Source organism: Balaenoptera musculus, chromosome 15, assembly GCF_009873245.2.
Source record: "Balaenoptera musculus isolate JJ_BM4_2016_0621 chromosome 15, mBalMus1.pri.v3, whole genome shotgun sequence".
NCBI lineage: Eukaryota > Metazoa > Chordata > Mammalia > Artiodactyla > Balaenopteridae > Balaenoptera > Balaenoptera musculus.
The window spans coordinates 27,037,074-27,053,126 of NC_045799.1; the positions used below are offsets into that span (position 1 = coordinate 27,037,074).

A 16,053-nucleotide genomic window follows, 5' to 3' on the forward strand; every position below is an offset into this window, starting at 1 on the left:
GCTACTTGACCTCTTTCATATCACAACCCCCCTTTGACAATTTAATGAAAGATACAAACCCTAGAAAAATGCATAGAGATGAAACAATTGCATACACTTTGGGCGGGTCACGGACCCCACCCGGAATCCATAAACTCCAGGTGCAGCTGTTGGGAGGCAGTGTGGGGCACTGTTCAGGCTCCTGGGCTCTGGGGGCAGAGAGTCCTGGGTTCAGATTCTGGCTCCCCCAGGCACTAGCTCTGTGACCTCAGTCCTCTTAACAAAGTAGGTAATTACACTCCTCTCACATGCTGTTGTGAGAACCAACTGAGACACTGCAGGAAAGGCTTCAGCCAGGCCCAGCACCGTGGTGAGCAGTCAGAAAGGGACTCCCAATATTTAAGGAAATATTTCTCCAAGGTTGACCCATGGACCACCTGGATCAGAATCCCATGGGGGGACTTGTTTAAAATGCACGTTCCTGGACTTCTTACCCAGAAAATCTGATTCTTCAGGTCTGGGATGGCGGCTAGGAGTATTCATTTTAAACCAGTCTCTGCCTCCCAATTCTACTGGGAGTTGGTCTGAGAAGCACTATGCTTTTCCCACCTCTACAGTCCAGGTCCTGGAAAGAGACTAAGTTTCCGGTAGGCTGGGAAGAGCAGAAAACAGGTGCAGGGATGGTGCAAGGGACGCCTCTGAGCGCCCTTAGGGGGCCCCCCTCCAGGGATGAGCAGAAACCGGGCTACCCCACCCCGTACCCTTCAGTGGGTCTTGGTGGTGCCTCTAGCTGCCCCCTACGTGAGGACCGACGCCCTCCAGGCCAGGCGACACGGGGAGGGGCGACAGGGCCTCTGGGGAGCAGAAAGGAAAGTAAACCTCCCGCCAGACTTTCGCTTTCGGCCGCCTCCACGCGCCGTCCAGGTGGCCCCGCGATCCCCTGTCGCGCTGGGGTCCGGCCGCCGCGCTCCCAGAGCACTGCGTCCCCGATGGCCGGCGACCATGGCGGAGGGACGAAGGGAGGGTCCCCGACAGCAGGCGACTCATGGCGGGGGCCGGGGGTCCCCTGCGCCTCGCGACTGGCTGGTGGGCGCAGATCGAGAGCGGGCGCTACGCCGGGCTGCGCTGGGAGGACGCGGGCAAGACCCTCTTCCGCATCCCCTGGAAGCACGCAGCCAAGCAGGGCTACCAGGCGCAGCAGGACGCGGCGCTCTTCAGGGTAAGGGGGCGGGGGCCAGGGGTCGCCGGCCCGGCCCGGGAGGGCTCTGCGCGCACACGGTCGCAGAGTCCGGAACCGACCCGACACGCTGTAACCTCGGGCCACAGGTTCAGCCCTTAACCTCAGTTGTCTCTAGGTTGAGGGTAGTGTTCTCTATACATGGGAAACCCTCCCACACCCTCTTAAAAGAGAATCAGACAAGGGCTGCATAACCTGCACCATCCCCACCCCTCAGGGGACCTCTCCTCCCTCTCCATGAGGAAATTAGATGCCACCGCCACCGCCACCGATGGAAATTCCCTCCACTTCCCACCCCTAAACTGTTAACCCCAGCAGCTTCAGGACATTTTCTGTGCTTTCCAACACCAGCCCTTCTCAGGGACCTCCTCCAGGGATGCCCTCCCTTTCCTTGGACACCATTAACTTCCACCAAACTGGCTATTTCCCACCAAGATTGACACTCTGGAATCTCTCCCATGAGCAATAAGCAACCAACCGCATCCCAGGCCACCGCCACCATCCCAAACACCACAGCCGTCTCCAGCTCCTGCTTCTCTGGTCTCCCCTCTCCTTTCACAGGGTGAAGCACCTAGAAAGGGTCTTCTGGACACCAACTCCCTCACTCATACCCCCCCAGCTCCTCCCCCCCCACACAGTGTGGTTTCTCTCCCTCCTGCTAATGTCTCTAATTGCCAAATCCAAGGATGCCATCACTATCATCTTCTTGGACCCCTGGGTGGGTCTAGTGGACCCTCCCTCCTCCTTGAAACAGTCTCACTTGGTTTCCAGAATCTGTGTCCCCTCCCCACTCCAACCCTGACCTGTTTTCCTCCTACCTTCCTGGCCCCTGCTTCTCAGCCTCCATCCCTTCTTCTCCTCTTTTGGGGCTCTCAGCACTCTCTCCTGGACCTCCCTCCTCACGTCCCACTCTCCCCTTCCACAGCCTCAGTGTGGAGCCCAACGGTTCCCAGCCTCCCATCCAAGCCCCAAGCCTGCTGGTCTGACAGCCCAGACCTCTCAAACTCAGCACCTCCTAATACCACACTCGTCAGCTCCCTCCTACAAACGTCTGTATTTCCCAAAATGGAAGATGGCACCGATCGCCACCGAGACCCCAGAGCTAGGCACCTGAACCCTGGCCGCTTCCCTCTCCTGCAATCTCATTCTAATCCATTTCCAAGGCCTTTGGCTCTTACTTTGGCTCTTTCATCCATCTACGTGGACCCATTCCCACCATCTCTCACCAGGATAACTGAATGCCCTGCTTTCCCATCCCTCAGCTCTCCCCTCAGTCCTCCAGAGGGATATTTCTAAATGTAAATCTTGCCTTGGCACTCCCCTACTCAGAATCCTTCCATGGCTCCCCATTACTCTTGTGATAAAGTCCCAACTCCTTACCAGAACCTCAAAGCCCTGCATGAACTGCTCCTCCCTGGCCTCTGTCCATCTCTCTCCACTCCTTCCCCAACTTTAGACCCAGCCAGACAGTTCTTTCAGTCTCCAAATGCTTCCTGTCTCTCTCACCGTGAGACCTTTGTACATTCTGTTCCCCCTGCCTGGAACACCCTCTCTTCTTCACCTTCACTGGCCAACTCCCATCATGCTCAGCTTAAACATCTCTTACTAAAGACAAGCCTTCCCTGATGCCTTCATTTGCTTAATGCATTTATGAAGCTCTCAGTGCTTCTCCCCAGTCATCCCTGATTCCTTCTGCTTCCGCCATTGAACAGCTTTCCCTATGAATTATAAGTGCCTTGTATGAGTCTTCCTCCTCCAGCTGCCCATGGGTGGTGACCTTGAGCACAGTGCCTGGCCCACAGAGGGCTGGTTCAGTAAGTGTTGAACAGGTGGTTACCTGGCCTGCTCCTTAAGGCTACGTGCTCTTCAGAAGTGGGAGATTCTGGAGACTGGCCCTCCCTGTCCCTCTTTGGAGCTGCTTTGACCCATCCCTCAACCCACCACTGACACACATGTGACTCCCTGGCTTCAGGCCCTCCTGGTGCCTCAAAGTCCACGGGATAAAGCTTGGCCTTCGAGGACATTCATGATCCAGCTTCAATCTGTCTTCTTCCTTAATTCCTCTTCCCCTCCCCCCACCACATACAGTTGATCCTCATTATTCACAGACTCCATATTTACAAATCCTCTTACTCGCTAAAATTATATGTAATCTCAAAAGCGATATTCAAGGCACTTTTGCAGCCATTCACAGACATGCACAGGATGGCAAAAAAAAAATTGTCACCAACATGCATGTTCCCAGCTGAGGTTGAGCAAGGTGACAACTCTAGTTTCAGCTCTTCTACTGTAAACAGGTGTCCTTTCGCAGACAATATTTAGTCCACGTTTTGAATATTTTTGTGCTTTTTGTTGGTGATTTCACTGTTTAAAATGACCCCCAAGCTTGCACAGTGTTGAAGCGCTGTCAGTATTCCTGAGCACATGAAGGCTGTGACGTCCGTAAGTTTCTTGCAGACATGAGTTACAGTGTTGTTGGCCATGAGTTCACTGTTAATGAATGAACAGTTTATATTAAATATGGTGTCCTTCAACAGAAACACTCATAGAACAAGGTTAGGTATTGACCAGTTGATGAAAATGGGGTGACCAGAGGCTTGCAGGAACCTAGCCTTGTATTTCCCTTAGGAGTGATGGTTCAGTGTTTGCTAACTCAGTGGTTGTGTAAATTTTATAGAACACAACGACCATGGATAACAAGAATCAACAGTACACATACCCTCAGACGCACACGTCACCTCCAGTCACTCCAGGCTGCTCACCGTCCCCCGCGTGCATCATGCGCTTCCGTGCCTTTGCTCAAGCTGTTCCCCCTGCCGGGAACGTCACTCCACCTGGCAACTTCCTATTTATCCTTCGAGGCCCAATTTGATTCATTCAACAGATATTTAGTGAGCATCTCCTGTGTGCCAGGCACCACTTTAAATGCTTAGGGGCTTAGGGAGAGAGATCCCTCTCTCATCATGGTGATAACACCCTGTGCCTTGAGCCCAGGTTACCTTTGAGTTAGAGCATCCTTAACGTAATGAGTAAGTACTGCAGTAAATAAGCACTGTGTGCCAGGTGCTGTGCTAAGCACATTACATAGACCGTTCATCTTACACTCGCCACGACCAGGTGAGGTTAGGTATTACTGGCACAGTTTACAGACAACAAAATCAAGCCTTAAAGGTCTCACCACTGGCAAGAGACACCAACAAAGGAACTGTGGCTTTTCAGTCTGGTGTCCCACTAAGCCTGGGATCTCCGAGAGCAATGACTGAGTGTGATTTATCAGTTAAATCCCCCGCCCCCCATCCCTGAAAGTGAGCAATGCGAACAAGACATCTCCTACTGTCCTCCCCTTTGACTACTGTGCTCCAGCCTCACTGGCCTTCCTTGAATCTCTCCCACCCCAGGACCCCTGCGCTTGCTGTTCCTTCTACCTAGTACAGCCTTCCCCCAGCTCTTTGTCCGACTCCATCCTTCTTTTCAATCAGGCTTCAGCCCAAATGCCACTTCCTCCAAGAGGTCTTTTCTTTTTTTTTTTTTAATAAATTTATTTATTTATTTTTGGCTGCGTTGGGTCCTCGTTTCTGTGCGAGGGCTTTCTCCAGTTGCGGAGAGCGGGGGCCACTCTTCATCGCGGTGTGCGGGCCTCTCACTATCGCGGCTTCTCTTGTTGCGGAGCACAGGCTCCAGACGCGCAGGCTCAGTAGTTGTGGCTCACGGGCCTAGCCGTTCCACGGCATGTGGGATCTTCCCGGACCGGGGCACGAACCCGTGTCCCCTGCATTGGCAGGCGAATTCTTAACCACTGCGCCACCAGGGAAGCCCCAAGAGGCCTTTTCTGATCACCCTCTCTAAAGCAGCCGCTCATATTATTTACTTATTTATTTAGTCCCTCTACCACAACAGTCATTCTAATGTGTTTAATGAGTATCTTTGGTTTGTATGTTTTCTTGCAAAGTGGGCATTGCTGTTTCGTGTGTATTCTTACCTTATATACATCATAATTGTGTCATAGATCTCATTCTGTGTCTTACTTTTATTTCACTCAAGGTCATGCTCTGAAGATCTATTCTTGTTCTCTGTCCATCTGATTTGTTTCTAGATGCTGCATAGACTCTATAGTGGGCATCTATTACACGCACTCCCCCACCTACTTTCCCAGGGATGGACACAAGTTTGCTTTCCAGACCACAAATAACGCTGCAGTGGATCTGCTTGCCCTGGTCCCCTCGTGAGCCTATGCGAGAATTCCTTTGGAACTGGAATTTCTGCTCACAGGGTATGCTTATACTTAATTGGACTAGGCATGCCTGATTGCCCTCCAGAAACTCTGCTCCCATTCCATGCCCACCAACAGTGTCCACATCCCAACCAATTACTGGCTTATCCAACTGGCTAAATTTTGTAAGCTTACAGGTGATACCTCATACTTTTATTTGCATTTCTCTGGCACTAATGAGTTTCAGTACCTTCTCCTATGCTCATGGGCTTCTGGTTTCCTCTTCTGTAAACCACCCATTCTTGTCCTTTGATAAGAATTTTTCTTTAGGGGATGCTTTCTGTTTCTTATTGATTTGCAGAAGTTCCTGTATGTTCTAGATCTTAGCCCCTTGCTGATTTCAGACATTGCAATTTTTTTGCCTTATGGTTCATGCCTTTAAAATTTTGGTTAAGAAGCATTCTCTGTCCCTAGAAGATTTTCTACATTATTTCCTATTAAGTTTATAGTCTTACCTCTTACTTTTGGTTTTTAATCATCTGGAGTCCACTTTGTTTGTGGCAATAGGTAAGGATTTAGTTTTATGGCTCTCCAGATAGCAAGTCACTGCCAGCATTTTATATCCCATCGTATTATTTTTTTCATTTATCACAATCCGTAATTTGGAATACAGTTATTTCCTTTCAGCTATTTGCGGTTGCCTTCTACCATTAGACTTGAGTTCCTTGAGAACAGGGACCATGTATGTCTTGTTGTTCCCCATTTAGTCCTTAACTTGGGCCTGGCACATAGCAGGAGCTCAAGGAATATGTGTTGGATGGAAGGAGGGAGGAAGAGAAGGAAGGAGGGAGGGGCCGAGGAACAGAGGGAGAGAGAGAGAAGGGTGGGAGGCAAGGCAGCCCTCATCCCTTTTCATGGCACCATCCCCATCTCCCACGCTATTCCTCCCCCAATGCCCCTGCTCATCCCCAGGCCTGGGCCATATACAAGGGCAAGCACCTAGAGGGCGTTGACAAGGAGGACCCCTCCACCTGGAAGACACGGCTCCGCTGTGCCCTCAACAAGAGCACTGACTTCTGTGAGGTGCGCTCGCGCAGCCAGCTGGACATCTCCAACCCCTACAAGGTCTACCGGCTCCTGTCTGACGGTGCCCACAGCCCAGGTACCATCCTGTCCCTGGAGGTAGCAGCTGAGGATGGCTCTCTGGGCAATAAGGACCTCACATTGCCCATCTGTAAAATGGGAAATGGTGGGCTTATTGAGCTTAAACTCATGGGCTGGTAAACCTAGAAGGACCTTACAGTTTATCTCCCCATTCGAAAAGGAGGAAACTGAGCCCAGAGAGAGGTGGGCCTTGCCTGAGATCATGCAGTGAGCTGGGTTACTCTGATCTGGGATCACCTCAGACAAGGTTGAGGGGGTTCCCCTTGGGGCCCAGTAAACCACAGACTATTTCTTGCTTCATCCAGTTACCAGGGCTTGTGCTCCCTGTAAAGAGGAGGGCATTCTTCATAGCCAGCAGCTGCCCCCTGGAGAAGTGACAGAGCTGGCCTGCAAGACAGAAGAGCAGGTCAGTGCGTCCTTCCAGCCCCTACAGCCTTGCTGGCCCAGTCACCTGGCACCCATACCGCCCCCTCTATAATCTCCAGCACATTCATCTCATCCTCTCCATCAGCTCCTGCCCATCACTGTTCCCATCCATCAGCTCTACTTCCTGCCTCTACTCCATCTCTGCCATCATTTTCATCTCCTCCATTCTATTCTCCTCGACTCCATCATTTCTGTCCCATCGTCTCCACCATCTTCACCTCCATCACTCTGTCTGTGTCAGCCCTATTTTCTCCCATTTCAGCCCCTCTTCCCTGTCATCATGGGGTCAATCACTCTGTCCCCACTCATCCCATCAGATCCACTTCCATCGCTGTATTCCCTTCACCTGCATCACCTCTAGCTCTCATTGTTGCCATCACCCCTATCATCTCTATCTCCATCACTGTCTGTATCACTCTTACTCCATCCCATCACCTCTCCCCCTTCATCTGCGGTTCATTCCTCTGTTCCCATCTCCCCATTAGCCTGGTTCATTCCACTGTCCCAAGTGCCCCCATTCCATTGCTCTATCACCCCATCTCCTCATTCACTCCTAGCACTTTTCTCTCCCTGTCACAATGAGCTTCACCTCCAAAAACCCCATCAACTCTCTCTTTAACTCTACGGGGTAAACCTCAAAGTCCCTATCAAGCCCAGCTGGCTTTCAGTCTGCCCAGACCTCCCTCTGCCCCAGTTTAGACTGTCTGGAAGCTCCTGTGGCCCACAGGTCTCCTCTTCCACCCTCACGACCCTTTCTCCCGATGCTCAGGTTGGCTCCAGATTAGTCACAGAGGATAAGGACAAGGAGCAGCCCCCCAGGCTGGCCCAGCAGGACTCCCTGCCACCAGCTGCCCTGCCCCCAGGCCCTTTGGCTGACCACAGTAAGGACTGGGTCTCCTCACCCGCCCCTGCCTCCTCCCCGGCCTCTTCCAGGACCTTGATCTAGGGGTCGAGGGACCCAGGGTGAGGCGATGCCTTACTGCTTCCCCTCCTTCTCCAGGGTACCAGGCTCAGGATCCTGCTCACCCCTGGGGCCCCTCGCCTTCTGAGGACTTCAGCAACCCCGGTAAGAATCTGAAGGCCCTCTCCCCTGACCACTGTGCAGAACTGGGGAGGACCTAGGGTTGGTGCCGAATAGCCTCTGTCTCCCACCCAAAGCACCCAGCCCAGACTCCAGATAACAACAGCTAACATTTGTTGAGGGCTTAGCTTATACCAGGCATCCTTCTACGTCTCCCCACAGCCCTGTGAGATAGATACTGCCATTCTCCCCATTTTACAGATGCAGAAACCAGACACAGAGGTTAAGAACCCTGCCCAAGGTCACACAGTTAGTAACCCCGGGAAAGTTACTGTCAGATCACAGCTCCTAAGGGGCAGTGAGAGATTAGAACCCAAGGGCCTGGCTGTAGAGCCCACAGCCCTAACCATTGAGCCTACTGCTAGCTCTTCATATGGGAGGCTGCTGTTTTGTTGTTGTTGTTGCTATTATTATGATGATTATTATTTCTACCGGCATTTAAATATTTGTCAGGAGGAAATTCCTAGAATCCCAGAATCCCAGAAATTCGGGCTGGGAGGGCGTCAGTGTCATGCCCCCATTGTACTGATGGCCCCAGACCCTATGCTTTTGAAGCTCAACTACTAGTTTGTTTATACTGGAAGCTGCTATTATTTACTACCACCACTACTACTAGAATTACTATTATTACTTATAGGGAGGGAGTGTCAAAAATTCCCGAGGTGGCGGCCGGGTGACCTCTGGGTTCCCTGCCCTGTTGTGAGGGGAGGGGGAGCCAGCGCCGCCAACGCCAGACGCGCGCCCCCTCCCTTTCCCGCAGATTTTTGGCTGCACGTGCGACTCTTCTATGGCGCGGAGCTGGTGCGCGAAGCCACAGCGCGCGCGGCCGAGGGCTGCAGCTTGAGTCCGCGCGCGGCCGCCGCTGCCGCCGAGCTCCTGCTAGGGCCGCCGCCGCGCGTCGCGCAGGTTCGTTTCCCGGAGCCGCCGCCCGGCGCCCGCGTGCTGCGGCGCCTGCTGCCCCACCTGGAGCGCGGAGTGCTGCTCTGGGTGGCGCCCGAGGGCGTCTTCGCCAAGCGCCTGTGCCAGGGCCGTGTGTACTGGCGCGGCCCGCTCGCCCCGCACCGCGCGCGGCCCAACAAACTGGAGCGAGAGCGCACCTGCCAGCTCCTCGACACGCGCCGCTTCCTCGCGGGTAAGAGCGCGACAGCGGGGCCGCTGGCGGCGCGGGGCGGAGTGGCCGGGCACAGGGGTCGGCAAAGGAAGGCGGACAGAGGAGAGTGGGCACACGAGATGTGGGCGCGGGGCGATGGACTCGACGATGCTGGGCTGGAGTGGGCATGGAAACAAAGGACATGACGCAGACGCACCGGGAGTGGGAACGAATATGGGCATCGGGAGGGCTGGGCACAGATTAGACATAGGCGTATGGGAGGTGCAGGCACGCGGCAGGCTGGGGCACTGGGTGTGGGACATAAGCATAGGACTTGGGCACGTGTTGTCATAGGGCGTTAAGCATAGGGTGGGCATCGGGGGCACTGGGCACAAGATAGGCATAGGTGAGTGGCAGTGGGCATGGGGTGGGCATAAAGGCATGATAGTGAGCATAGGGCACGAGGCACGGGGCATGAAACCTAGAAGTGGGAGCAGATGTGGGACAGGAGGCAGGTGTGGGGAGTGGAAGTGGGCATAGGGCATGGGCACACAATGGGGATGTGGGCTTACGGGACGTGGGCATAGGATGTGAGCACAAGGTGGGCACCAGGTGGGACGCCCCATCTTGGCCCAGACCTCACAGTCTCGGTGCCCATAGAACTGAGAGCCCACCTGCAGGATGGTCGCCAGGAGCCCGAGTACCAGATCCGGCTGTGCTTTGGCGAGGAGTACCCGGGGCCCCCGGACCAGCCCGAGGAGCGTCTCATTATGGCCCATGTGAGTCACCTCCCACTCCAGCGGAGAACCACACCCTCCAGCCTCCCCGAACGGCCTCTCACTGCGCCCTCCAGTCCCAGCTCCGCCCCGGACCTCCCTTACAACCCTCTGATCTGGAAGACCTTGCGTGTAAAATGCATGTGGAGAGGGGCTGTCACTCCCGCCCACCCCCCAACAAAGGGTGTGGGTAAAGGGGAAGGTTGGCTCATTGCCCCACCCCCACCCCCACCCCGCAGGTGGAGCCAGTCTTCGCGCGGGAGCTCCTCCTACACTCGAAGCTTCACGGCCAGGTGCCTCGATGGCGCGTTCCCAGCCCCGCATCCCCGACAGCGTCACTCACCTGCTGACGCAGCTGAGTCAGCCCTGAGCGGCTGTTTCCCCCTCCCGTACCCTCTAAAGCAGTCCCCACAGGGTGCAGATCCCACCCCAGCCCTGCCCCAGCTGAGCCAGGGATCTTTAGGTCTCGCCTCACTCATCGCCCAGGTAGGTTGAGACAGCGGAAGCCAGTCACGGCCTTCAATCTCTCAGCCAATGAGATGGAGCCCCGGGAACCCAGGAAGGAGGCGCGTAAGCGGACAGCCCGGTACCTGGGCCTGGGGCGACAGGCTTGGGAACCAAACTCGACCTTGAGGTTCCAGAAATAGCAATTAGGGCAGAAACAAGACTTCATCTTTTTGTGAAGAGCCGGACATGCCTATAGCGGTTTACCTAAAGCAGACCTTACCTGCAATTGAACCATTATAAGGTTTGCTTAAAGCTGAGTTTACTGGGAGTTCCCTGGTGGTCCAGTGGTTAGGACTCTGTGCTTCCACTGCTGGGGGCCCAGGTTCGAGGGATTCCTCGTGGGGAATTAAGATCCCGCAAGCCCCCAGGTGCGGCCAAAAAAAAAGGGGGCTGAGATTACCAATAATAAGATCCTCCGCATAGTTTAGACTGAAGCCCAACCAGTAACAGAATTGCCCCACCTCTGAGGGGCTGTGAGTTTCCAGACCCTCCTTTCACCTGCCACAAGTCTCTCTTCTTTTGGGGTGGGTGGGGAGTAGTGAGGGGAGGGGGTCCCAAAGCAGAGGACTTAGCCTGAACCTGGGGCTTTAAATGCTAACCACTGAACCACCGCCAGTAGATACTGTCTTTGGAGAAACTGAGGCAGGCCTAGGACAGAAGCCAAAGTGGGAGCCAGGAGTCCAGCCCCTACCCAAGCCCCCCCAATCTTTGCAAACTCTAAGTTGTAGGGAGTCCTTGAGAATTGGGAGGGAACCCTCTCCACCATGAAAGCAGTGACCCTGCCTTGTCAGTAAAGTCACTGTTTTCTACCCCAGATATCAGACCTTTTACCTTTTCTGATTTCTGACTTTATTTATAGGAATTCTCTTACAGATGGCAACATAATAAATCTTTTAGTGACACATTAATAAGCCACTTTTATGGGGGGAAACCTGTATGATTCAATAAAGGACAGAATCAGTCGAATCACTGGTTTTAAAATTCATTCAATGAATGTTTATTGAGCACCTACTCTGTTCCAGGCAGATACTGGACACTGGGGATAGAGCAAATCATGGTCCCTATTCCCTTGGGGGTCACAGCCAGTTTTCCAGTGGGGGCCCAGTGACAGTCCTCTACCCCTGCCCCTCACGGAAGGAGTAGTGTTAAGGAGTTACAGAATTCTGGGTTGAAATCACAGCTTTGTCACTGACTAGCTGTGCCACCTCAGGCAAATCACTTAACTTCTCTGAGCCTTAGATTCCTCATCTACTCAAAAGAAGCTATCAAGGCCTCTGGAGCAGAGTTGGTCTGAGAAGTAAATGTCGAGAGGGGAGGGGAGCTGGCCTGGCATGGAGAGTGGCACACAGTAGGGGCCCGATGACTTGGTTACTTGTGGGTGGGAGAGTGTGGAGGAGGCTGCCCCATCCTTCGGAAGGCTTGACTGTCTGTTCTGGGCTTCGCTGTACCCTCGGCCCAAGGCTGCAGCTATCGGGGAGCCTCAGTTCAGGGGGACAGTCCTCGTCATGCCCAAACCCCTACTCTGTGCCAGGCTCTCAAAGGGCACTGGATTCAGTGTAAGGGAGCCCGTTGCCTCCCCACCACAGCCCGGACAGCTGCAGAGTCTTCAGTTCCATTTTACAGATGGGAAACGGAGGCTCAGCCAGGGTCTTGGTTGAGAGCCTCTTGGGAGGGTGGATGGCTCTGTCCAGATGTCTGTCCTCCCCACAGTAGTCACTAGAGGGCGCCAGGGCTCAGCAAACCGGGTTGGGCCGGCCCTCGTCCCCACCCTAGGTGCCCCACCCCTCGTAGACCCCAGTGCTAGGAGGGCAGGGAACAGTGTGACCTCGAGTGCTCTGCACTGTGGGGAGGAGAAAGTAGACCCCAGGCCTGGGAGGAGGAAGAGAAAAGAAAGGGGGAACCGGAGGTGGGGACTTGAGAGGCCCCTGAGGCTTTTCTCACAGGAACTCCCTGTTCTCCAGCTCAGACACAGATGCTACCTCTCTCCTCTCTCATTAATGTGTGTGTGTGTGTGTATCTCCCTCCTCCTCTCTATCTTTGTGGATTCCTTTCTTTCTCTCATTCAGTGATTCTTTTTCTGTACTCTGTGTGCACGTGCGTGGGGCTGGCTCTCTGTCTCCCTTTTTTCTGTCTATTTCTGCTCGTTGTCTCTAAGTCTCTGCCTGTATCTTCTCTGTATGTTCCTGTCTCCCTCTTATTATGTCCTCACCTCTCTTTGTCTCTGTCTCTCTGTCTCTTTTCACTCTCTCTTTCCATCTCGGCCTCTATCTCTCTTTGTTTCGTCTCTCTCTCGCTCAGTTTCACATCCTGTCCCTCCTCAGCCACCACCAGCCAGCACATGTGGGCTAAGGGTCTCAGTCCCTTCCCTCCCGTCTCCTCACCCCTGGCAGCTGCTCACGGCTTCCCAATCCTGGCCTCTCCTGCCCGCCCCTCTTGGGCCTTGGGGGAGGGGGCGAGGGAAGAAGGGAGGGCAGCCTGGCGGGCCCACCCCTTTTTGCCTTTCCAGCTGGAGGCTGGGCCAGTGGGCCTTTTAACCAGCCTGGGCAGGCTGTGCCGGACACCAGCCCTGGACACCGTGCCCGGCCCCCGCGGTTCCGGCAGCCGCCAGCCTGGCCAGCCTGGTCAGCATGCAGCAGCAGCCCCCACCCGGGCCCCTGGCCCCTGCGGCCGAGCCGACCAAGCCTCCCTACAGCTACATCGCCCTGATTGCCATGGCCATCCAGAGCTCACCGGGGCAGCGGGCCACGCTCAGTGGCATCTACCGCTACATCATGGGCCGCTTCGCCTTCTACCGCCACAACCGGCCCGGCTGGCAGAATAGCATCCGCCACAACCTGTCCCTCAACGAGTGCTTTGTCAAGGTGCCCCGTGATGATCGCAAACCGGGCAAGGGCAGCTACTGGACGCTGGACCCCGACTGCCATGACATGTTCGAGCACGGCAGCTTCCTGCGCCGACGCCGGCGCTTCACCCGACGGGCAGGTGCCGAGGGCGCCAAGGGCCCCGCCAAGGTGCGCCGCAGACCCCTCCGAGCCACCAGCCAGGACCTAGGAGCCCCCGACGCTGCGACTGGCATGCAATGCCCGTTCCCACTGGAGCCGCCAGAGCCCAAGGGCCTAAGCTTTGGGGGTCTGGTGGGGGCCTTGCCAGCCAGTGTGTGCCCGGCCGCCACCAATGCCAGGCCTCGGCCACCCTCGGAGCCCAAGGAGATGCCCACGCCCAAGCCTGCAGGTCCAGGGGAGCTCCCCGTGGCCACCTCATCTTCCCCGAGCCCTGCATTTGGCTTTTCTGCCAGCTTCTCTGAGGCTGAGGGGTTTAGCAAGGCCCCTGCCCCCATCTTGACCTCCGAGGCCACCATCGGGAGCAGCTACCAGTGCCGGCTGCAGGCGCTGAATTTCTGCATGGGGACTGATCCTGGCCTTGAGCACCTCTTGGCCTCAGCAGCCCCCTCCCCTGCACCACCCACCCCTCCAGCCTCTCTCCGGGCCCCGCTGCCCCTGCCAGCTGACCCCAAGGAACCCTGGGTTGCAGGCAGCTTCCCTGTCCAGGGAAGCTCCGGCTACCCATTGGGGCTGACCTCCTGCCTATACCGGACGCCAGGAATGTTCTTCTTTGAGTGAAGCCAGCCGGCCTCAGGCAGTCCCTGCAGAGCCCCTGCCAGCTACGCCCTCCAGGTTGACCCTGACTCTAGGATCTGGGGAGCTCTCAAAGGACACAGGCCTGGCAAGCCCACAACAGCCGGGACAGGAAGCCAAGATTGGAGTGGTGAACACTCAGCCAGCACCCAGGGTCTCTGGACAGACTTGGGGGTGGGGGAAGCAGGGCCCCCTTGGGATTTACTCTATGGCTCTCAGGGCCAATAAAGCCAGTGTGATGATGAGGGTCAGTTTGCTGGATGGTTGGGGACTGAGGGCCAGGACACCTGGCTCCGTGGGGGGGGGGCGTATGATTGTGGGGTGGTATGGCAGGGACGGGGGACCCCAGATAGAAATGTCCTACATGAGGCTTTCTCCTGCTGGGGACTTTCTCAGGGAGTTTCCCAGGAAGGCCGAGGAAGGGGGAGCGGGCAGTGGGAGAGAGAGAGGAGGGATGCAACCAGGAGAGACACCAGGCAGGAGTGAGGCTGGGCTGGACCAAGGGGCTGATTCTCCAGCCCCAAACTCTGTGACTCAGCACCTCACATTATGAGCAGCCACAATAACTGTGACCATTTGTGGCAGTGATCCTGTCCTGGGCTCGTATATATCCTTTCACACACAATCCTGGGTGGTACGGAATGTTATCTCCATTTAACAGTGGTGGGAACTGAGGCTCAAAGAAGTTGGGGCTCACTAGCTCCGGCTCCAAATGACAAATGAGTGGCAGAGAGGAAATCAAAACCAGGTCTGTGTGGCTCTACCCTCCGCCGCTACCTGCAGTTTGCGTGAGGATGCAGGGTGGCCCACAGGGTGACCCCCCCCAGAGGGAGGCGGGCTTTTTTTGAATCCTGGCATGCCAGGGCTAAAAAGCCACCCCTCACCCCTTGCACAGACAGGGAACCCAAGGTTCAAAAGGCAGGCACACTTCCCTTGTCTGGATTTCCCGCGTGACTGGGAGACCTCCCCGAGCCCCCAGCTCTCTGAGGTCTCCTGGTGACTCTTCAAGAAAGCATTTCCCTCATGGGGGGAGGCGGTGGCTACCCTGGGCACAGATTAGAAGAGACTGAGCCTTGACCTTTGGCCTTCTCTAGCTGCCCCCTTGGGTGGAAGCAGGAGAAGTGGGTATAGTCGTGGCCCCCATCAGAGGAACAGACTTAGGGACCTGAAACCTCACTGTCCGCATACCCTCCAACACCAGACTTGCTGAGGCAGATGGCTTTCTTCCAGAACTTCAGTCCCCCCACCTGGACTGAAGGAGAGAAGGGAGAGAAGGGGGGCCAAGGATACTTTCTGGTCTTTGCTGGAGGGTCTTATGTCCCATGAGGTGATGCTCAGGGGGCTGGAGACCCCCTTCGTTGGGCAGGCAGCCCAGTCCCCTCCAAAACACCCCCCTCGGGCAGGCGGCCACGCTGGCTTCAGTCTCTGTGGCTCCCTCCTCCCTCAGCAGGTCCCCTGGGGCCTGGGAGGAAGTGAGCCCGGCTGGACAGACCCAACTGTCTGGTTCCCACAGACTCCAGAGCCGGGGTGGAGGGGGCACCTGCAGGGTGCGGGCTCAGTGCGGCCAGAAGGGGGTGGAAGAATGCCCGGCCCGCTGTGCGGACCCTCCCTACCGTGTGCCGGACCCCAGCCTGGAACCCATGGAGCAACGGGGGGAGGGAAAGAGGGTCTGTCCTGTCGCATTCAGGCAGCCTCATGGCTGAAAGGGGAGGGGATGGAGGCCCGTGAGTGCAGGACACGGGTGAGGAGAGGTTCGCACCACCGTGTGTGCCTGTGTGGGTCAGTACGTCTCCGTGTGTACGTGAGTGTGTGTGTGTGATGCGCAGAGACAGTTATGGAGACAAGGACAGATTCGGGGGGGTGGGGGTTCTTTCTCAGCTGGGTCAGGGAAAGAGGCCTCTGCCGGGCACTGTTCCCTGTGGTGCATTCCTGTGGAGACCTGGTGACC

At 55.7% G+C, this 16,053-nt stretch overlaps 2 protein-coding genes across 2 annotated transcripts; both read left to right on the plus strand.

Annotated features, from left to right (window-relative positions):
* Positions 1–935: 935 nt before the first annotated feature.
* LOC118881477 (interferon regulatory factor 4-like) lies at positions 936–10,339 on the plus strand. Its single transcript, XM_036826447.1, has 8 exons — positions 936–1,198; positions 6,399–6,588; positions 6,896–6,996; positions 7,786–7,897; positions 8,017–8,082; positions 8,858–9,229; positions 9,848–9,966; positions 10,203–10,339. The coding sequence occupies exons 1-8, from the start codon at positions 1,025–1,027 to the stop codon at positions 10,311–10,313; spliced, it is 1,245 nt and encodes a 414-aa protein (XP_036682342.1). The 5' UTR covers positions 936–1,024; the 3' UTR covers positions 10,314–10,339.
* Positions 10,332–14,351, plus strand: FOXS1 (forkhead box S1). The gene has a single exon (XM_036826448.1). The coding sequence runs from the start codon at positions 13,098–13,100 to the stop codon at positions 14,088–14,090; it is 993 nt and encodes a 330-aa protein (XP_036682343.1). The 5' UTR covers positions 10,332–13,097; the 3' UTR covers positions 14,091–14,351.
* The last annotated feature ends 1,702 nt before the right edge of the window (positions 14,352–16,053 follow it).